At 39.5% G+C, this 22,739-nt stretch overlaps 1 protein-coding gene across 1 annotated transcript in view; it reads right to left on the bottom strand.

The window, feature by feature from the left end:
* EFCAB3 (EF-hand calcium binding domain 3) overlaps positions 1–22,739 on the bottom strand; it is a 137,155-nt gene that overhangs the window by 87,937 nt on the left and 26,479 nt on the right. The window contains exons 7-12 of the mRNA XM_065531815.1: positions 20,518–20,622; positions 19,691–19,744; positions 14,988–15,092; positions 11,728–11,781; positions 3,234–3,338; positions 2,527–2,580 (exon numbers count right to left, since the gene is read on the bottom strand). Coding sequence (XP_065387887.1) covers positions 2,527–2,580; positions 3,234–3,338; positions 11,728–11,781; positions 14,988–15,092; positions 19,691–19,744; positions 20,518–20,622 — 477 coding nt within the window. The remainder of the gene's footprint in view (positions 1–2,526; positions 2,581–3,233; positions 3,339–11,727; positions 11,782–14,987; positions 15,093–19,690; positions 19,745–20,517; positions 20,623–22,739) is intronic.

Below are 22,739 nucleotides of genomic sequence, written 5' to 3'. Positions count from 1 at the left end.
GGATAAAAAGTGGATTTGTAGTTGCCTAGGTCTGCAAGAGTTGGCGGTTATAAGTAGTGACTACTAATGGGTATTCAGTTTCTTTCTGCAGTGCTGAGATATTCTAAAGCTGATTGTGGTGATACTGTACAACTCTGTTAGTGTACTAAAATCCACTGAATTATATATTTTAAGTAGGTTAATTGTATGGTATATGAACTATATCTCAATAAAGCTGTTGTAAAAATACAATAAAATGCAGATGACGAATTGGGAAAATATTTACAATAGATATGACAATGTGCTAATGTTTAATCTATAAAGAGGTCATTTATATTAATAGAAACAATGTTTGGACTCTAATAGATTAAAAGATATAATGATATAAAACATTTTTTTTCTGAAAAATTTTTTCCTTTTTTATGTATGTTTAAAAAAATTTTTTTTAATTTTTTAATTTTTTTTTTTGAGACAAAGTCTCGCTTTGTCACCCAAGTTGGAGTGCAGTGGCATGATCTTGGCTCACTGCAACCTCTGCCTCCTGGGTTCAAGCTATTCTCCTGCCTCAGTCTCCTGAATAGCTGGGACTACAAGTGTGTGCCACCATGCCCAGCTAATTTTTGTATTTTTAGTAAAGACAGGGTTTCACCTTGTTGGCCAGGCTGGTCTCGAACTCCTGACCTCGTGATCCATCCACCATGGCCTCCCAAAGTGCTGGGATTACAGGTGTGAGCCACCACACCCAGCTTAAATCTTTTTCTTGCCCTGTCTTATGGTCCTGATCAAAATTTTCTATGAGTGATTTTACGTATATAATTTGTTCTCTAAGTAGATTATAAACTCTTTGAAAGTAAGAACTATCGGCCGGGCATGGTGGCTCACACCTGTAATCCCAGCACTTTGGGAGGCTGAGGTGGACGGATCACCTGAGGTTGGGAGTTTAAGACCAGCCTGACCAACATGGAGAAACCCTATCTCTACTAAAAATACAAAATCAGCTGGGTGTGGTGGCACATGCCTGTAATCCCAGCTACTTGGGCGGCTGAGGCAGGAGAATCGCTTGAACATGGGAGGTGGAGGTTGCAGTGAGCTGAGATTGTGCCATTGTATTCCAGCCTGGGCAACAAGAGTGAAACTCCATCTCAAAAATAAATAAATAAATAAATAAATAAATAAAGTAAGAACTATCTTCTGCTTTGTGTAGCCCCTCCCCCACCACACTCCCAACACTATGCCAGTCTGTTTGATGAATGAAAAAATTCTCAAATTAAGCTTTCTTTTCCATTAAAGAGAAAACAACACTATCCTTGTGAGAATTCCATGATTTAAATATAAAACAATTGATACGGTTTGGCTGTATCCCCACTCAAATCTCATCTTGAATTCCCACGTGTTGTGGGAGGGACCTGGTGGGAGGTTAACTGAATCACGGGGGCAGGTCTTTCTCATGCTCTTGTGATAGTGAATAAGACTCACAAGATCTGATGGTTTTATAATGGGGAGTTTCCCTGAACAAGCTCTCTCTCTTTGCCTGCCACCATCCATGTAAGGTGTGACTTGCTCCTCCTTGCCTTCCACCATGATTGTGAGGCCTCCCCAGCCACATGGAACTGTAAATCCATTACACCTCTTTATTTTCTAAATTGCCCAGTCTCAGATATGTCTTTATCAGCAGCATGAAAATGGACTAATATAAAAATACAAAGCTGATTTAAAAATTGTTTTTATTTTAATATGTTTTTTGAGACAGGGTCTGGCTTTGCCATCCAGGCTCACTGCAGCCTCAAACTCCTGGGCTCAAGTGATCCTCCTGCCTCAGCCTCCTGAGTAGCTGGGACCACAGCTACATATCACCAATATAAAAACATTTTCAACTTTATTGATAACAAAAAAATCAGAACAATAATTAGATTCATTTTTTCATCAAATTAATTCAAGTTTTTCATCCATCAAATGAACAAGAATAAAAAATATAAAAATAAAGTACTGTGGTTAGGGCATGATGGTAATACTATGTATGGAGGTGCAAATTCCTGCTGGAAGAATATATCCAAAGAAAATGACTTTAAAGCTGGATCAAGATTTATGTATGAAGATCAGAGACATATAAGAGAAAAACACTAAGTAAATGTTCAACAAGAGAAAAATGATTAAGTAAATTATAATACAACTAGATGATATAATTATTAAAATGATGTTTACAAAGAAGTTTTAAATAACATGGTGAAATTATTACACTAAAATTTTAGGATTAAATGCAGGACATATAACATTTCTAGTAAGAGTTTCATAATACATATATATGCACAGGAAAAAGATCAGAGATATCTGTAACAGAAAAGGTAACATTACTTGAAATTGTGGGTAATTACATTTTTTTCTGTATGCTACTATATATATTCCAGATTATTCTCAAATACCCAGCATCTAGTAGACACTTGAGTATTTGTTGAATAAAATGCATAATTTTCTGCTTATTTATGTAATCAGAAAAAACCAATTAGAACAATCTTAAATATTATTGTCCTTATCCTTTTCCTCACTTACCTCTGAAGGATTTCACACCATCCAATAATTCTTTCTTAAACACCTTTTTATCAGCTGTAGGATAAAACATGATTAATAATGCTTTCAGAGATTCATAAAAATTAAAATATATACTTACAGGAAGGGAAAATTTAGAAATTTGTTACAATTCAATCTCAATGAAATGAAAGATATAATTCAGTGTAGTGAACCTATCCACTGGATAGAATACAAACTATTGTTAATAGTGCCCTACAGTGCTGTACTACACATAGCCTTTCTTTTCTTGCTTTCCCCTCTCTAATTTACCTTCATCTTTTCTTTCTTCACCTTTTCTACCCCTTCTGCTCTTACTTTTTTTTCAGTTTATACCTTAAGTCTTATCTTTTTCCTAGGGCAAAAGAAATTGTCTTATGATAGGACTTCTGACTGAAGAGGTTCATGTTTCCTAAACCAATATAATAATAATAGGATTTTTAGAAATGCTAGGACTGGGCCTTTTAAAAAACATTTTTAATTGACACAACTGTTTCAAATATTAGAATTTCTAACACAAAACCTTAAAACCAACCTCTTTGAAGTTTTCAAGAGGGTAAGGACTTGGAGAATCAGACATGGTCCCTGCGCTCTCAGGTTTTAGATAGTGCCACATAGACAATGATCTTCAGTAAGTGTTGAATGAATATATTTTTAGACATCAGTGAAGCAGAATACATGTAAATGCTTACCAGAAACTGGCAGAGTTTTCAGAAGCTTTTTGTGCTCCTTATTTGTGATCTCTATTCCCATGTTTTCCAGAACATTTTTCACATCCCCAGCATGAATCTTCTCTCCTTTAGAGGAAGGGAAATAGTCATAGGTGAGAATATAAGAATTATGTCATATTTTATATTATGACATTATAATTATGTATTAGTCCATTTTCATGCTGCTGATAGACATACCTAAGACTGGGAAGAAAAAGAGGTTTAATTGGACTTACAGTTCCACCTGGCTGGGGAGGCCTCAGAATCATGGTGGGAGGTGAAAGGCACTTTTTACATGGCGGCGGCAAGAGAAAATGAGGAAGAAGCAAAAGCAGAAACCCCTGATAAACCCATCAGATCTTATGAGACTTATTCACTATCATGAGAATAGCATGGGAAAGACTGACCCCCATGATTCAATTAACTCCCCATGGTTCCCTCCCACAATATTTGGGAATTCTGAGAGACACAATTCAAGTTGAGATTTGGGTGGGGACACAGCCAAACTATATCAAATTATATACAACATTATATGTAATTATAATCAACATATAACAGAAGTAATTATGATTAACATATAACATTATAACTACATATAACATTATATATCACATATATGTACCTGTGTTTGTATATATATAATTATATATAATGTGTGTGTGTGTGTATATATCTAATCCTCAGCTGCTGGGGGAAGAGTAAAGCACAGTAAAAGCTTGTTTAACTATTTATTTATTTATTTACTATTTTGAGACAAGGTCTCACTCTGCCATCCTGGCTGGAGTGCAGTGGCACAATCATGGCTCACTGTAGCCTTGACCTCCTAGGCTTAAGCAATCCTCCCGCCCCAGGCCCTCGGAGTAGCTGGGACTACGGCGTGCAACAGCACGCAGGGCTAATTTTTTGTACTTTTTGTAGAGATAGGGTCTCCCTGTGTTACCCAGGCTAGTCTTGAACTCCTGGCCTCAAGTGATCCAAATGGCTTGGCCTCCCAAGGTGCTAGGGTTACAGGTGTGAACCACTGTACCAGGCCTTGTTTAGCTATTTAGAGTCAAGGAGGGGAGTCAGAAATTTTTCTTTTAACCTAAGTAAAATAAAATCTCTTACAATGATAAAACAATATCATATCATAAGTAAAATAGAAATTGTATAATTTTTCAATAATTTGGGAGCTGTTTCATGGTTAATATAAATAATTTGACTACTACAAGAACACCACTACTTTTAATTTTCTTTTTCTTCTTTCTTCTTCTTTTTAGTCCTCCCTATCCCCTTCCCTCTTGTTCTTTTGCCTTAATTATGGGGTAAGTTAAAAATGACAATAAAATCTGACTCCTTGTGATATATTTCACCTTGAGTGAATTTACATTTATATAATTACGTTGTAAACTTGGGAAGTCAGGGATCATATCTTTCTCTCAAAATCTAGCATAATGCCTGGCACATAGCCAATGATCAACTAAATGTAGAATGAGTTAATTAATTGTTTGAATGTCAGCAAAGCAAAATACATTACTGATTGAAACTTCAGAGAGTTCATTCACTTGATCATTACTGAGTGTTTACTATGTGAATAAAACAAAATTTTTGAAGGGGTAAAACTGACATTGAAACTGCTCAATATATAAAACATAATTAGGCCAGGTGTGGTGGCTCATGCGTGTAATCCTAGCACTCTGGGAAGCTGAGGTGGGCAGATCACTTGAGGTCAGGAGTTCGAGACCAGCCTGGCCAACATGGTAAAACCCTGGCTCTATAAAAATACAAAAATTAGCTGGGTGTGGTGGCATGTGTCTGTAATTCCAGCTACTCAGGAGGCTGAGGCAGGACAGTCACTTAAACCCTGGAGGCAGAGGTTGCAGTGAGCAGAGATTGGGCCACTGCACTCCAGCCTGTGTGATGGAGGGAGACTCTGTCTCAAAAAAAAATCATAATTAACAAGCAGGACTATGACTTTTTTGGCAAATATTATTGCAACATTTACTAAAATTGATCATGTTTTAAGACAAAAATTTAAATCTCAACAAATTACTCGAAGGCAAAAAGTATATTAGTCATATTCTAATTATAATTTAAAGTCAGCTGGGTGTGGTGGCTCACACCTGTAATCCCAGCATTTTGGGAGGCTAAGGCGGCTGGATCACGAGGTCAACAGATTGAGACCATCCTGGCCAACATGGTGAAACTCTGTCTGTATTAAAAATACAAAAATTAGCTGGGCGTGGTGGTGTGCTCCTATAGTCCCAGCTACTTGGGAGGCTGAGGCAGGAGAATTGCTTGAACCTGGGAGATGGAGGTTGCAGTGAGCCAAAATCGTTCTGCAGTCCAGCCTGGTGACAGAGTGAGACTCCGTCTCAATAATAATAATAATAATAATAATAATAATAAAAGTAAAAATAAAAGAAGAAAAAATGTAAAATCAATCACAGAAACAGTTTTAATAAATCCTCTCTACTTGGAAATTGTAAATAAAATACTTTAAATAACTGCTGAGTTAAATAAGTTGAAACTGAGATCATAAACTACTTAGAAATTATGAACACAACTTCTGTTTCCAGCAAAACAATAGAGTAGGACATCCTACTTGCTACAAATATCTAAAATGGATTTAAAAATGACAAAATAATTGTAGATGGATGGCTGAGTTTGTCGGAAAGAAAGAAAAATTTTTGGTTTCAGAAAATAGAGAGGGTTTTAAGAGTCAGGTTGATATGTACTCAATTTTTTTTGTCTTTTTTTTTTTTTTTAAATTAACCTTTCCTATGGTGCTGAGATATATACTCAATTTGATGTGAAGATAACCCACTAGGGTTATCTAGTGGGTTATCTGACCAGATTTGGCAACAGCTTTGTTTTAAGGCCCAAGCATTCTTGGGCACATGATAGGGACACAGATTTGAAATACTGCATATTTAAAGCCCATTAAAGAGGCTGGGCACGGTGGCTCACATCTGTAATCTCCAGCATGTTGGGAGGCTGAGGCAGGTGGATCACTTGAAGCCAGGAGTTCGAGACCAGCCTGGCCAACACTGTGAAACCCTGTCTGTACTAAAAATACAAAAAAAATTATTTCGGTGTGGTGGCACATGCCTGTAATCCCAGCTACTTGGGTGGCTAAGGCACAAGAATCGCTTGAATTCAGGAGGTGGAGGCTGCAGTGAGCTGAGATCATGCCACTGCACTCCAGCCTGGGTGACACAATGAGACTCTGACTCAAATAAATAAATAAATTAAACCCATTAAAGAGAAAGAAAGGGCATAGATAGAAGCACAAGAATAAGAAATTGAGGAAAAGAACAGGCTAGTGTGCAAAAGATATAAAACAATATCTAGAAATAAATTGTTATTGGCATTTTCAATAAACAGTGTGAGATGGAGTTGTAGAGAGAATTAGTGAACTGGAAGAGAGATTTGAGAAATTCTAAAAATTAGGAGAACAATATAAAAAGTGGAAAATATGGAAAAAAGATAGGAAAGACAGAATAAGAAGGTCCATCATATACATAATGGGAGTTTCTAAAAGTAAAAGAAAAAGAGAGGTAATATTTGAAACATAAAGGCTGAAAATTTTCAAGAATTGATGAAAGGCCTGAACTTTTAGTTTCAGGAATCACAAGTCTTGAGCAGAAAATGAAAATGAAAATAAGTGTATACTTGGGGACATTATAATGAAAACTTCAAAGATAGAGATAATCTTAAAAGTTACAAGAGAAAAAGTAGCTATTAATAAATAATTAAGGCTGGGTGTGGTGGCTCACACCTGTAATCCCAGTATTTTGGGAGGCCAAGGTGGATGGATCACTTGAGGTCAGAAGTTTGAGACCAGCCTGGCCATCATGGTGAAACCCCATCTCTACTAAAAATACAAAAATTAGCCAGGCATGTGGCTTGTGCGTGGAGTTCCAGCTACTCAGGAGGCTGAGGCAGGAGAATTGCTTGAACCTAGGAGGCGGAGGTTGTAGTCAACTGAGATTGCACCACTGTACTCCAGACAGCAAGACTCTGTCCTCCTCCAAAACAAACAAACAAACAAACAAACACACCCAATTAAGACAGTTTATTTTAACAGCAAAAAGAGTCCAGAAAACAATCAATATATGAATACATTATATATAGTGTGTGTATATGTATGTGTCTATATGTGTATATATGTGTGTGCACACGTGCACATGGTATATATTTTCTTTTCCTTCTTTCCATTTTTAATTTAAATATTAGTTTTGGGCCGGGCGCGGTGGCTCAAGCCTGTAATCCCAGCACTTTGGGAGGCTGAGACAGTTGGATCACGAGGTCAGGAGATCGAGACCATCCTGGCTAACACAGTGAAACCCTGTCTCTACTAAAATATACAAAAAACTAGCTGGGCGTGGTGGCAGCGCCTGTAGTCCCAGCTACTCGGGAGGCTGAGGCAGGAGAATGGTGTGAACCCGGGAGGCGGAGCTTGCAGTGAGCTGAGATCCGGCCACTGTACTCCAGGCTGGGTGACAGAGCGAGACTCCGTCTCAAAAAAAAAAAAAAAAAATATTAGTTTTGTCATAGGTTAACTTTACAATTTAGACTTTAGGTAACAGAATATTCAGATAGCGCTGTAACTAAATTTTGTAAGTAATTAACACAGGTCAGAGATAGTATGACTATCTCCCTGAGATGGACTGTTGGAACTTTATTTCTCTTCATTCTGTGGAAAGGGTGAGAAAGAATATCTTCATTTATACGAAGAATAGTTGTATCTTATTAGGTGGAAACAGAGTTTTTTTTTTTTGATAAATAGAAGTTCAAATATTTGTAGAAAGATTGTAGCGCCGAGATGGCGCCACTGCACTCCAGCCTGGGCGACAGAGTGAGACTCCATCTCAACAACAACAACAACAACAACAACAACAACAACAACAAAAAGCATCATTAGTTTCTAGAGTTCTAAGATAGAATGACAATCTACAAGTCTAGATTCAGTCAAACTATGATTCAAAGATGAGTGTAAAATAAACAAACTTTTAGACAAAGACTGGCTTTTGTTGATATCACTAAGAAGGATGAACCCACAAAGGACTAGGAAGGTAAAAGCATCAGTGAGTAAGGAAAGCTTTAAGTGTATTTACATCTTGCAGAAGATTGGCTTTAAGTTACTCTGTTCTTGCTTTTAATATACTCACTTGACAAAACCCCATTGCTGGTTAAATGCAAGTCTCTACTACTCTGTGCCTGCAGCCATGTAGCTAACTAGAACTAAAGCAAACTATGCTGACTGTCCTCACTTTACATTGATGATCGTGAACCTCAAGTGGGTCTTTAATGCCCTGGAGCAATCATACTATACTTTGCTGGTTCCTTAATTTTCCTACTCTTCTTTACAACTACTTCACACCTTCCTTCCTCTTTTCAAACCACTATTTCCTCTTCTTTCACTTGATTACTACTTCATCTCTTTAATCAAAAAAAGAAGCCTTCTCTTACCACCATTTTCACCACTTTACTTATCCCCTTATTCCACTTTGCTCTCTTTTGCAGTGAAACGCCTTAGATATTCACACAGTTTCTAAATCCTATCTTCCCATTCTTTCAGACTCATTCCACTTAGGCTTCTTTCCATCTCACTACCTGAAGTTTCTCTTTTGGATATCACCAGTGACCTCTGTGTGGCTATATGCAATTGTCAATTCTCGGTTCTCATGTTACTTGACCTATCAGCAGCATTTGACTATTGATTTGCCTTCTTGTCTGGTAACTGTAGCAGATGCTATAGATGCCCTGCTCATATCCCCTCATATCAATGCATGCTTGTTCACTTTCACTTTCAGTTACTAGTATCTCTTTGTCTGAGGGATTTCTTCAGCTGCCAGAGTCCACACTGCCTATGCTTAGATGGGTAGAAATGCCAGCAGAATAATACTGCTTTCCCCTCCCTTAAGCATTTTTTTTTTTTTTTTTCCGGAGACAGAGTCTTGCTCTGTCACCTAGGCTGGAGTGTAGTGGCGCGATCTCGGCTCACTGCAAGCTCCACCTCCCAGGTTCACACCATTCTCCTGCCTCAGCCTCCCGAGTAGCTGGGACTACAGGCACCCACCACAACGTCCGACTAATATTTTTGTATTTTTTTTTTTAGTAGAGATGGGGTTTCACTGTGTTAGCCAGGATAGTCTTGATTTCCTGACCTTGTGATCTGCCTGCCTCGGCCTCCCAAAGTGCTGGGATTATAGGCGTGAGCCACTGCACCTGGCCCCTTAAGCAGTTTTTAACCAATGACTGATATGAGTTGGTGTGAAAATAACCTAGCTCTATTACCCCTCTCTTGAGGCCATGTCATTTACCAGATATTCCCCAGTGCGATTAAGCTCCAGTTACCTGCAATGGTAACTTGTTTGATAAACACTTTATTGGCTGCTTTTATCTATGTCTCACTTCTCTGCTCCCCTGAGCTCACTTCCCAAGCAAACTACCTGTATATGTAATCCTCATTTCAGGGTTTGTTTTCTGGGGGTACCCAACTTAATCTTCCTCATCTGGTTTTCAGGGTACCTTATTATCTTGGTTTTCCACCTACATCACTGGCTACTCCTCATCTTCAGCACCTCTTAATATTGAAGTACTCCAGGTTTCATTCTTTAGTCCTCTTCTCTTCTTCACTTATACTCACTCCTTGAGTGAATTCATTCAATCTCATGGCTTTAAATACCATCTATATGCCTATGACTTTCAATTTTATATTTTTACCCAAGATATATTTCTTGAATTTGAATCTGTTTAGTAAGCTTGTACTTGACATCTGCATTTGGAGGTCTATTAGTTATCTCAAAATGTCCCAAATTGGATTCCTAATTTTCTTCCACCCAAACTTGTACTACTGGTAACTTTTTTCATCTCAGTTAATGGCAAGACTATCCTTTTAGTTAGTTGTTCAAGACAAAAATTTTAGAACCATTCTTGACTTCTTCTTTTATCTAGTACTTTGTATCTAATCCTCCAGAAAATTCTTTTGACTCTTTAAAAAATGTGTCCAGAATCCAGCCATTGCCTTCTACTCTGGTTATGTCACCAGCATCCCTAACATTGCTTCCTCTAAAGGCCCTCAAAATGGTTTCCCTGCTTCCTCCCCTCCCCTCCCCTCTCCTCCCTCCCCCCTCCCCTCTCCTCCCTCCCCCCTCCCCTCCCATCTCCACTCCCCTCCCCTCTTCTCCCCTCCCTCTCCCCTGTCTCCTCCCCTCCCCTCCCCTTCCCTCCCCTTCCCTTCCCCCTCCCCTCCCCCATTCCCTCCTCTCCCCTTCCCATCCCCTCCCCTCTCTTCCCCCCTCCCCTCCCATCTCCACTCCCCCTCTCCTCTTCTCCTCTCCCTCTCCTCTCTCTCCTCCCCTCCCCTCCCCCTCCCCCTTCTCGCCTCCCATCTCCACTCCCCCTCCCCTCTCCTCCCCTCCCCTCTTTCCTACCCTCCCTTCCCCTCCCTCTCCCCTACCGTCTCTCCTCCCCTCCCCTCCCCTCTCCCCTGACATAGGTCAGATCATATTACACCTTGGTTTTAAACCCTAAAATAGCTTTCTGTTTATCTCAGAAAATAAGCCCAAGTCCTTGCAGGGTTTTCAAAAATAAGTAATGCACCCATTACTTTTCTCTTCTCATCCCCTATTACTTTGTTTTTGAGATGGGGTCTGGCTTTATCACCCAGGCTGGAGTGCAGTGGCCTGATCTCAGCTCACTGCAACCTCTGCCTCCTGGGTTCAAGTGGTTTTCCTGCCTCAGGCTCCTGAGTAGCTGGGACTACAGGCATGCACCACTACTCCTGGCTAATTTTTGCACTTTTAGTAGAGATGGGGTTTCACCATGTTGGCCAGGCTGGTCTTGAACTCCTGACTTCAGGTGATCTGCCTGCCTTGGCCTCCCAAAGTGCTGGGATTACAGGTGTGAGCCACCGTGTCCAGTCTCCCTATTACTTTTTTACTTAGTTACTCAGCTTCAGCTACACTGACCTTCTTGTTGTTCTTTGAATATACCAGGCATGCTCCTGCCTTTGTCCTTGTCCCCTTTGTCTGAAACACTTTTTGTCTAGAAATCCCCACATGTCAAAACCCTCACCTCTTTCAAGTGTTTACTCAAATGTCACCTTCTCAAGAAGGCCTGATTATCTGTTTAAAAACACACCTGCCTCTTTCCCCAACACACCCTGCTCTCCCAATCTCCTTTATCTACTTTTCACTTATTTCCAGAGCATATATCACTTTCTAACATATTATATAATGTACTTATGTTTAATGTTTATTGTTTATTGCTTATTTCCCCCGCTAGAATCTAAGCTCCAGGAGGCAGCGACCTTCGTACTATTTACTGATGTAGCCTATATGCCTAGAACAATGTCTGGCATGTGGTAAATACTCTATAAATAATTGTTAAATAAATGAGTGGAAGAAACATTATTGGGTTAAAAATATAGTTCCATATAAAACTTTAAGATCACACAATGCAGTATTTACTGTAACATCTCACTCACCTGTAACATTTTTAACTTCATCCATCATCGTATTCAAATCAGTCTTCCCATTATCTTTAAGATAAAAAGGCGTCAAAAAGATTTATGGAAAAATGATATAAGGGCCTTAAATTCTGAAATAGAAACTGAAAAGTCAATTATTCCAAAATATTTCCCTAGAAGTTCATTTTTCCAAGTCCAATGCTCATGAATTGAATTAATATAGCTACTACTATTTATCCTATAAACAATAAAAATCTACATTTCACAATGCAGGAGTAAAGCTTAAAGCATTCTTCTTTCCTTCAAGACAATCTATTATCTAGTAAGTTAATCTATTCAGGGGTTGGAAATTTGAGAATTAAAAAATTTTGTTTAAAAATGGTATTTCCATTTTTGTCAACGCTGACTTTACCTTTAGGCTTATGATGACTTTGGCACTAAGCTATCCACTAAAAGATTAGAGTGTTGGTATCAATGTCTGGTTGCTCTTAGGTTGTCATGTTGATATATCCAGTTAAAGTCCATTTGTGATGACAAAACTTTTATTTTGCCATGACCATTCTCAATTAAAATATATTTTCACAGACCATGTACTTAGTTTCTTTGATCAGTATTTCTCAAATTGAAGTCTGAAGTCACTGGAAGTCAGCGGATAAATTTTAAGCAGTTTGTAAGACTGCAAGTTTGAGAGACACTGGATTGGGAGGTTAAGCTAGTAGTTAAGAGATGTTATTACTCTCATAGGCAAGAATGTTTGGAACTTTACAGCTGCTGAAGGACACACTCATTTTCTACTTATGACTTGGTCAAGGGTGTCAATTCATCACTGGTCAAATATGTTTACACTGTTGTATTATTTGTAATATTCCTAAGACTATAAGTTTATCTGAGGACAAGATACCAAGAATCACTTTGCGTTCTTAGTATCACCTAGGCATTAGTGTAATGGTTTGCACAAGATTGATGCTCCATAAACATTTACTAAATTATAGTTCTAGCAAAATGCAAACATATTATAAATAATGAATTAGCTTTAAAATTATTATATTCCAGATTCTTAGATACAGAATTTATATTTGTTTGTTCTTTTAAAATACTTTTAAAATTATGATAATCTTTTTTTTTTTCCGCACTGTTGCCCGGGCTGGAGTGCAATGGCATTATCTCGGCTCACTGCAACCTCTGCCTTCCAAGTTCAAGCGATTCTCCTGCTTCAGCCTCCTGAGTAGCTGGGATTACAGGTGCCCGCCACCATGCCCAGCTAATTTTTTGCATTTTTAGTAGAGACAGGGTTTCACTATGTTGGCCAGGTTGGTCTCAAACCCCTGACCTCGTGATCCACCCACCTCGGCCTCCCAAAGTGCTGGGATTACAGGTGTGAGCTACCACACCCAGCAATTATGACATTCTTTTACCGGTATTTTTTTTTTCTTTTTTTGAGACAGGGACTCATTCTGTCACCTAGGCTGGACAATCCACCTGCCTCACTCTCCCAAGTAGCTAGGACTATAGGCACATACCACCATCCCTGGATATATATTTTAGATAGAGTCTTGCTCCATTGCCCAGGCTGGAGTGCAGTGGCATGATCTTGGCTCACTGCAACCTCCACCTCGTGGGTTCAAGCAATTCTCCTGCCTCAGACTCCTGTGTAGCTGGGATTATGGGTATGTACCACCATGCACAGTTAATTTTTGTAATTTTAGTAGAGTCGGGGTTTCACTGTGTTGCCCAGGTTGGTCTTGAACTCCTGGCCTCATGAGATCCACCTGCCTTGGCCTCCCAAAGTGCTGGGATTACAGGTGTGAGCCACTGCACCTGGCTGTTCCCGGATAATTAAAAGAAATAATTTTTAGAGATGAGGTTTTGCTATGTTGCCCAGGCTGGTTTTGAACTTCTAGTCTCAAGAGATCTTCTTGCCTCAGTCTCCCAAAGTGCTGGGATTACAGAGGTGAGCCACTGCGTCTAGACTGGTATTATTTTATAGTTTTATAATACCTTATTAGTAGTAGTAATATGGTTACCATTATAACTTTTAAATAGGACAAGGAAGAACTTTTTTTGGATAAAAGTTTGCCTGTAAATAACATGCCACCACACTCTTCCCTTTCTATGTCTCCAATTAGCTCCACTGAGGCCCATTAGGTTCTGAAACAATATTCTATCCTATCTCAGATGGTTAAACAGATGTACAAGCTATTCTACATTTATATTATATTATAGGAATTATATTAAGGGCCTCACACTTTAAATCACTGTGCTGGTGATGTTCCAAGATACTAGGACAACAGGGCAACCACAAGTATCTACATTTATTGCATTGGTAGATTGAAAGAGCTATAGAAGGGATTTAAAAACAAAAGAAAAAGTCATGTTTTGAAAACTGCTTACTTATTAAGGCAAAGGTACCAAGGACCTAGAACAGTGCCTGATGCATCATAGTCTTTAAAGTTGATAGAATGGAAGAATGAAAGGTACTACTGATTTAGAAAAGCACATACAGTATTCACTGACTTGGATTAATCATATATTTTTATGATTTCCTTTCTGGAGCAGTAGTCCCCCAAAATTTCCTGATGAATTTTTCTCAGTTCCACTAGCATAAGACCATCTAAAATATGCCAAGTTTAATTAATTTCATTTGTAACATTACTATATACCTTTTAAAATCCGTTAATTCTATTAGCTCATGGAAGTATAGCATTGTGGTTAAGAGACAGTTTCTGGAGCCAGATTGCCTAGGTTCTTTTCCTGGTTCCATCATTTACTAGCTCTCTGCCTTTGGGCAAGTGACTTGACTTTTTCGTGCCTTAGTTTCCTTATATGTAGAATTGGGATAAAAACAGAACCTACCTTTTAGGGTTGTTTGCAAGATTAAATAAGTTGATAAATGAAAGTGCTTAGAAGGACTACACAGTGTCCTTCTAAGGACATGTGTCAGGACTACACAGTGTTGGTCATTGCTATTTAACACTGGATTACCACTAGGGACTAAAAGATTAATGTCCTGTGTATTCTTGTTAAATCTTGGCATTTCCTGTGGTGTTACATAGTGAGTTGACACTTGCCATTTATGTTGGCAGTATTCTTGGTGATTCTTCCCAAGCGGTAGCCATTGGGTTCAGTTTGGTAGTTATGGGGAAGGTCTTACTCTTTCATTTCTTTTCATATGTATCCTATCTTCAATCATTCTAGCCCCTTCAATTATTCCAGCCCCACTACTAGTTTCATGTTCAAAGGTTTACTAAGGGTAGCATACTGATATTCAAAACTCTCACCATCAACTGGTAGGTGGTCCTTCAGTGCCTGGATTTCTTTCTCCTTGAGATCAATTCCCATGCTTTTCATGAAAATTTCCATCTTATCTGAAGACACTTTTGTTCCTTAAGAAATAAGGGGATGAACACAAGAAAATTTGTAATGATATAAAGAGCGGGTAATTCTAGCTCACACCTAGGCATCAATTCTATATGTAGAAAGAAGGGCAAAGAACAATGAAACTATTCAAGTAAACATGGTTTTTAGTATCTAAGTCAGGAATTTCTAAACCCTGAGCTGTGGGATTCTGTTATTGCTTTTAGCAGAACTAAGACTAAAATCAGCCTTTATAAATGTGTCTGCATAATAGGGTCTGAAACTTGCTAAAATAATGGAGAAAAATAAATAACTAAATAAAGTCCATGGGTTTACTCCATCATAGTCCTCTGGAAATATTTTTAAAATTTTTATATTTTTAATTGACAAATAATAATTGTATATTTTAAAGGGTATGATGTGATGTTTTGATACATGTAAACATTGTGGAATAATCAAATCAGTGTAATTAGCATGTCTATCACCTCAAATATTAATCATTTCTTTGTGGTGAGAATATTCAAAACGCATTCTTGTAGCTTAAAACACACAATACGTTATTATTAAATATAGCCATATTGTTCGGCAATAGAACACCAGAACCTATTCCTCCAACCTATGACTTTATATCTGTTGACCAATATCTTCCGGGACACTTTTTCTGTTCATTTTATTCTTTTTTATTTTAAGTTCTGGGATACATGTGCAGAACGTGCGGGTTTATTACACAGGTATACATGTGCCATGGTGGTTTGCTGCGCCTATCAACCTGTCATCTAGGCTTTAAGCCCCACATGCAGTAGGTATTTGTCCTAATGCTCTCCCTCTCCTTGCCCCTCACCCCTTGACAGGCCCTGGTATGTGATGTTCCCCTCCCTGTGTCCATGTGTTCAACTCCCACCTATGAGGGAGAACATGGGGTGTTTGGTTTTATGTTCTTCTGTTAGTTTGCTGAGAATGATGGCTTCCAGCTTCATCCATGTGCCTGCAAAGGACATGAACTCATTCCTTTTTATGGCTGCACAGTATTCCATGGTGCTACATTTTCTTTGTCCAGTCTATCATTGATGGGTAGTTGGGTAAATAACTTCTTTATTTAGGAGCAGGTTGTTCAATTTCCATGTAGTTGTGTGGTTTTGAGTGAGTTTTAAAATCCTGAGTTCTAATTTGATTGCACTGTGGTCTGAGAGACAGTTTGTTATGATTTCTGTTCATTTGCATTTGCTGAGGAGTGTTTTAGTTTCAATTATGTGGTTGATTTTAGAATAAGTGCTATGTGGCACTGAGAAGAATGTATATTCTGTTGATTTGGGGTGGAGTATTCTGTAGATGGCTATTAGGTTCACTTGGTCTAGAGCTGAGTTCAAGTCCTGAATACTCTTGTTAATTTTTTGTCTCATTGATCTGTCTAATATTGACAGTGGGGTGTTAAAGTCTCTCACAATTATTGTGTAAGAGTCCAAGTCTCTTTATAGGTCTCTAAGAACTCATTTTATGAATCTAGGTGCTCCTGTATTGGGTGCATATATATTTAGGATAGTTAGCTCTTCTTGTTGCACTGATCCCTTTACCATTATGTAATAGCCTTGTCCTTTTTGATCTTTGTTGGTTTAAAGTCTGTCTTATCAGAGACTAGCATTGCAACCGTTGCTTTTTTTTTTTTTTTTTTGCTCTCCATTTGCTTGGTAAATATTCCTCCATCCCTTTATTTTGAGCCTATGTGTGTCTTTGCATGTGAGATGGGTCTCCTGAATACAGCACACTGACAGGTCTTGACTCTTTATCCAATTTGCCAATCTGTGTCTTTTCACTGGGGCATTTAGCCCATTTACATTTAAGGTTAATATTGTTATGTTTGAATTTGATCCTGTCATCATGATGCTAGCTGTTCAATTTGCACATTAGTTGATGCAGTTTCTTCATAGTGTCATTGGTCTTTATATTTTGGTATGTTTTTGCAGTGGTTGGTACCAGTTTTTCCTTTCCATATTTAGTGCTTTCTTCAGGAGCTCTTGTAAGGCAGGCCTGGTGAGGAAGCAGAGCCCTCAGCATCTGCTTGTGTGGAAAGAATTTTATTTCTCCTTCACTTTATGAAGCTTAGTTTGGCTGGACATGAAATTCTGGGTTGAAAATTCTTTTCTTTGAGAATGTTGAATATTGGCCCCCACTCTCTTCTGGCTTGTAGAGTTTCTGCAGAGAGATCCACTGTTAGTCTGATGGGCTTCCCTTTGTAGGTAACCTGACTATTTTCTATGGCTGTCCTTAACATTTTTTCCTTCATTTCAACCTTGGAGAATCTGATGATTATGTGTCGTTGGGTTGCTCTTCTCGAGGAGTATCTTAGTGGTGTTCTCTGTATTTCCTGAATTTGAATGTTGGCCTGTCTTGCTAGGTTGGGGAAGTTCTCCTGGATAATTTCCTGAAGTGTGTTTTCCAGCTTGTTTCCATTCTCTCCATCACTTTCAGGTACACGAATCAATCATAGGTTTGGTCTTTTCATATAGTCCCATATTTCTTGGAGGGTGTGTTCATTCCTTTTAATTATTTTTTTCTCTAATCTTGTCTTCACACCTTATTTCAGTAAGTTGATCTTCAATCTCTGATATGCTTTCGTCCACTTGATCGATTCAGCTATTGATACTTGTGTATGCTTCACGAAGTTCTTGGGCTGTATTTTCCAGTTCCATCAGGTAATTTATGTTCCTCTCTAAACTGGTTATTCTAGCTACCAGTTCCTGTAACCTACTTTCAAGGTTCTTTGCTTCCTTGCATTGGGTTAGAACATGCTCCTTTAGCTCAGAGGAGTTTGCTATTATCCACCTCCTGAAGCCTGCTTCTGTCAATTTGTCAATCTCATTCTCCATCCAGTTTTGTGCCCTTAATGGAGAGGAGTTGCGATCATTTGGAGGAGAAGAGGCATTCTGATTTTTGGAATTTTCAGTATTTTTGTGCTGGTTTTTCCTCATCTTTGTGGATTTATCTACCTTTGATCTTTGAGGCTGATGACCTTTGGATAGGGTTTTTGTGTGGGGGTCCTTTATGTTGATGTTGATGTTGTTGCTTTCTGTTTGTTAGTTTTTCTTCTAAAAGTCAGGCCCCTCTTCTGCAGGTCTGCTGAAGTTTGTTGGAGGTCCACTCCAGACCCTGTTTGCCTGGGTATCACCAGTGGAGACTGCAGAACAGCAAAGATTGCTCCCTGCTCCTTCCTCTGGAAGCTTCGTCCCAGAGGGGCACTGGCCTGGAGCTCTCTTGTATGAGATGTCTGTCGACCCCTGTTGGGCAATTTCTCCCAGTCAGGAGGCACAGGGGTAAAAGACCCACCTGAGGAGGCAGTCTGTCCATTAGCAGAGCTGGTGTGCTGTGCTAGGAGAATCCCTCTTGTCAGGATCAGCTGCTCTCTTCAGAGACAGCAGGCAGGAATGATTAAATCTGCTGAAGCTGTGGCCCACAGCCACCCCTTCCCCCAGGTGCTCTGTCCCAGGGAGATGGGGATTTTGTCTGTAGGCCCCTGACTGGGGCTGTTACCTTTCCTTCAGAGATGCCATGCCCAGTGAGAAGGAATCTAGAGAAGCAGTCTGGCCACAGCTGCTTTGCTGTGCCCACCCCAGACCTCCCAGCTTCCTTAGCACTGTCAGGGTAAAACTACCTACTAAAGCCTCAATAATGGCAGACGCTCCCCCCTCTACCAAGCTTGATCATCCCAGTTTGACTTCAGACTGCTGTGCTGGCAGTGAGAATTTCAAGCCAGTGGTTCTTAGCTTGCTGGGTTCCATGGGACTGGGACCTGCTGAGCGAGACCACTTGGCTCCCTGGCTTCAGCCCGCTTTCCAGAGAAGTGAATGGTTCTGTCTCACTGGGGTTCCAGGCACTACTGGGGTTCAAAAAAATACTCCTGCAGCTAGCTCAGTGTCTGCCCAAATAGCTGCCCAGTTTTGTGCTTGAAACCCAGGGCCCTGGTGGTGTAGGCACATGAAGGAATCTCCTGATCTGCAGATTGCAAAAACTGTGGGAAAAGTGTAGTAACCCAGCGGGGTAGCACAGTTCCTCACGGCTTCCCTTGGATGTGGGGAGGGAGGTCCCTGGCTCCTTGCACTTCCTGAGTGAAGCAATGCCCTACCTTGCTTCTGCTTGCCCTCCATGGGTTGGACCCACTGCCCAACCAGTCCCAATGAGATGAACTGGGTACCTCAATTGGAAAAGGAGAAATCACCCACCTTCTGTGATGGTCTTGCTGGACCTGTAGACCAGAGCTCTTCCTATTGGGCCATCTTGGTCCCTCCTCCTCAAAACTTTTTAATAACGTGTTTCTAGGTACTAGCTCTAGAAATCCAAGATCAGTATGACAGAAAAAGGGCCTAGTGATCTGAATGCTAAAACAGTGTTTTTTTCTTGGTGATTCTGATGCACAACTTTATTTGGGAACCACTGTTTTTGAGTCTACTGTAGTTAAACCATTTTAGTGATTGCAGTGTGCTTAAAGCACATAAGGATAAACAATGAATTAATAAACAGTTGGGACAGTAGGATTAATAATCTGAAAATTGTGAAATAGGAAGGGTTTTTGAAAACAACAGTAAAGCTTGAGGACCTCAGTTTTACCTGCCTTTTTATCTTACTTATCACTCACCTTCAAGACCTCTCAATTCTTTCATCAATCTGTTCACATATACCTTTCCTTTGGCTGTAAGACAGAGAAAAATTCAAGTCTCAGGTAGCAATGTAGATATTTAAAAAATAGCACAAAACATACATAATTTCAGAATGTACATTTTAAAATATTTTATTCCAGAAATTTATACTTTTTCATTTTCAAGAATAAAACTCAGGAATGGAAACAGTTCTCAATTTGATGAAATCATTTTGTTGGAGGGACATGGAACATTCCTTACATAGGGAGTATTAGTCACAAAAGTTCATATGCTCGGCCTTCTTCAAAGAATCCTATGATTTTGTTGTTGTTGAAACAGGGTTTTGTTCTGTCTCCCAGGCTGGAGTGCAGTGACAGGATGTCAGCTCACTATAGACTCCACCTCCTGGGCTCAAGTGATTCTCCCACATCAGCCTTCCAAGTAGCTGGGGCTACAGGTACGTGCAGCTGTGCCTGGCTACTTTTTAAACTTTTTTTTTTTTGTAAAGATGGGGTCTCACTATGTTTCCCAGGTTGGTCTTGAACTCTTGAACTCAAGCGATCCTCTCACCTCAGCCTCCCAAAGTGCTGGGATTACAGGTGTGAGTCACTGCATCTGGCTTTATTACGATTTTTTAAATTTAAATTTAAACTTTTTGAGACAGGGACTTGCCCTGTCATCCAGGCTGGAATGCAGTGGCGTGATCACTGCTCAAAGCAGCCTTGACCTCCTGGGCCCCAGCAATCCTCCCGCCTCAGCCTCCTGAGTAGCTGGGACCACAAGCATGTGCCACTACGCCTGGTTGTGTGATATTTTTAATGCTTACCATCAATTGGAAGATTATTCAGCAGTTGCATGCCTTTATCTTCTGTGAGATTTATCCCCATATTTTCCAGAAAATTTTCCAGGTTCCTAGCATCAACCTTCTCACCTTTAAAAAGTAAAAAGTGAAAGTGGTTTAAAGTTTGAAGAATGATGATTCTATATTAAGAAAAATGTTCATGTGGCATCATTTGCTGATTAAACATTAATGACATAAATCTGGCAATAATGCCAGCTATTGCTCAGACATAATCTTAGAGCTGTTTTCTAAAACAATGATGGTGAAAATTAGGCTGTAAGCCATTAGATAAAAACATTCACCAGTAAATAGATAGAGTGAGAGAATGTATCAGAAAGGGAAACACTGCATTTAAAATAGAATTTTGTGCAAACATTGGAATCTCGATTGTGCAAAATTTTCTTAATTGCATGTTTTGGCATCATACAGGGCCTTTCTCTAGGGGCTTCTATCTTAACCTGGTCTGGCTCTCTGTCATGCCTCAGGGATTTGGTGAGTCTGCTTTCCTCTTCTTGGTAGCTGTAATACACAGTGAATTTCTTGTGCTTCCTTCCTTAAGGGTGGCTAGGAAGTCAGATGCAACCTCTCAAGCTCACCTCTATTTTTGTGCCACAGGAACACTAGCATGTAGAGATTTTTTATTCTTAGAACTTTAATGTAAAGTGCTAGAGGGAAACAGACAGGTGAAAACCAAACTATCGCAAGCATGAATAAGACACAAAGCTAACAAATTTCTTTGGTAACAAACTTAGTTTTAGTTCCTGGTTATGAGAGTGGAAATCATCAGTTATCTTTGCCCCTGCAACCATCTCCCAGTCTGCTCTTAGGATGACTGTGTACAATTTTCCTTCACCATGGCTCTTTTCTCTGGCTCTTTTCATGGCTCTTTTCTCTGCTTGAAGATGCAATTTCTTTATTTATTGTTTGAACATAACCTCAAGGTTTTACTGTTTTCTTAATAAAACCAAAGATGAAGCTCAGAACTGAATCACTTGGCCCTTTCTTGTTTTAGCTCCTTTCAGTTCTCTTTAACAGCCAGCATTTGCTGAGATCTGCAGTTGGGCTCAACACACTCTTGCCTCAGCACAATCTTCTTTGTGGTTTTAGGCTTTTCTGGAAAATCGGCTTAGTCTACCCATCATAGCCACTCTGCTTCCTGTCATAACACTGCTTTCCCTGGGCATACAGAGAATCCTTGCCCTTCTTGGACTGTGTCACTTTATGGGGTTGGAACTTGCCATACTTCCTACAGAAAGTCCAGTGGGTTTTATGAATGTTCATCATGTTTACAGTAGCTCTTTTGGCAGGGAACAAAAGCTAAAGATGCACTTAAGGCAGACAAATCAGATGTCCCAATCCTTTCCAATTCCAGCAAAAGAAAATTCTTGCTTTTAGTCCTCTGGCACCACAATGCAGTTTTTCCACTGAGAGGGGAATGTCTTGAGAGTTAGCCAGTCATCTGCACAAGTGCCTAGGAGGAAATGTGCACAAGGGTTGTTTTCCCCAAGATGCTTCGGAACTCTTTTGTGAAGACTTGGACCACTGGGGCTTCTAATATCCCCCTGTCACCAGCCAAAGGAATGACTCTTCAGACACAAAAGAGCAAGCTCCCAGTCTGCTAACTTGATCAGGGTTTTGACAAGACATGGGAGCTTCTGCCTCAGGAGCATGGTCTAACTATATCTTTTATCCATATTGCTCTCATTTTTCGGAATGAAAACCCCTTCAAATTTTTTGCCCTCTCTAGTCTATTGTTTTATTACCTTGACATTTTTCTTTCTGTTGCTAGCTTCTTGTCAACCCTTCTCATAGTTCACTCTGAAATTAATATTTCAGTTAATATGAATTTCTCTGTATCTTTAGTCTCTTTACAGACTTTTAACTGTCCTTTTTAACTGAACTTTGCCTCTTCCTAATATAATTTTCTATTACTTGCTTTTATTTTTGAGATAAGACTGCTCATTTTTCCCTCCCTCCCTCCCTCCCTCTTCCTTCCTTCCTTCCTTCCTTCCTTCCTTCCTTCCTTCCTTCCTTCCTTCCTTCCTTCCTTCCTTCCTTCCTACCTTCCTTCCTTCCTTCCTTCTTAGATGGAGTCTTGTTCTGTCACCAAGACTGCTCATTTTTCTATGTCCTAATTGTCTCACGGCTTGGCATTCTCCTACGTTGCAACCGCTGCCTTCCAACCAAATCCAAACCTCTTCTCTTTT

Source organism: Macaca fascicularis, chromosome 16, assembly GCF_037993035.2.
Source record: "Macaca fascicularis isolate 582-1 chromosome 16, T2T-MFA8v1.1".
In the NCBI taxonomy this organism is placed as follows: Eukaryota; Metazoa; Chordata; class Mammalia; order Primates; family Cercopithecidae; genus Macaca; species Macaca fascicularis.
The sequence above is the reverse complement of the archived record's forward strand: the minus strand, read 5'-3'. Positions and strand labels throughout refer to the sequence as shown.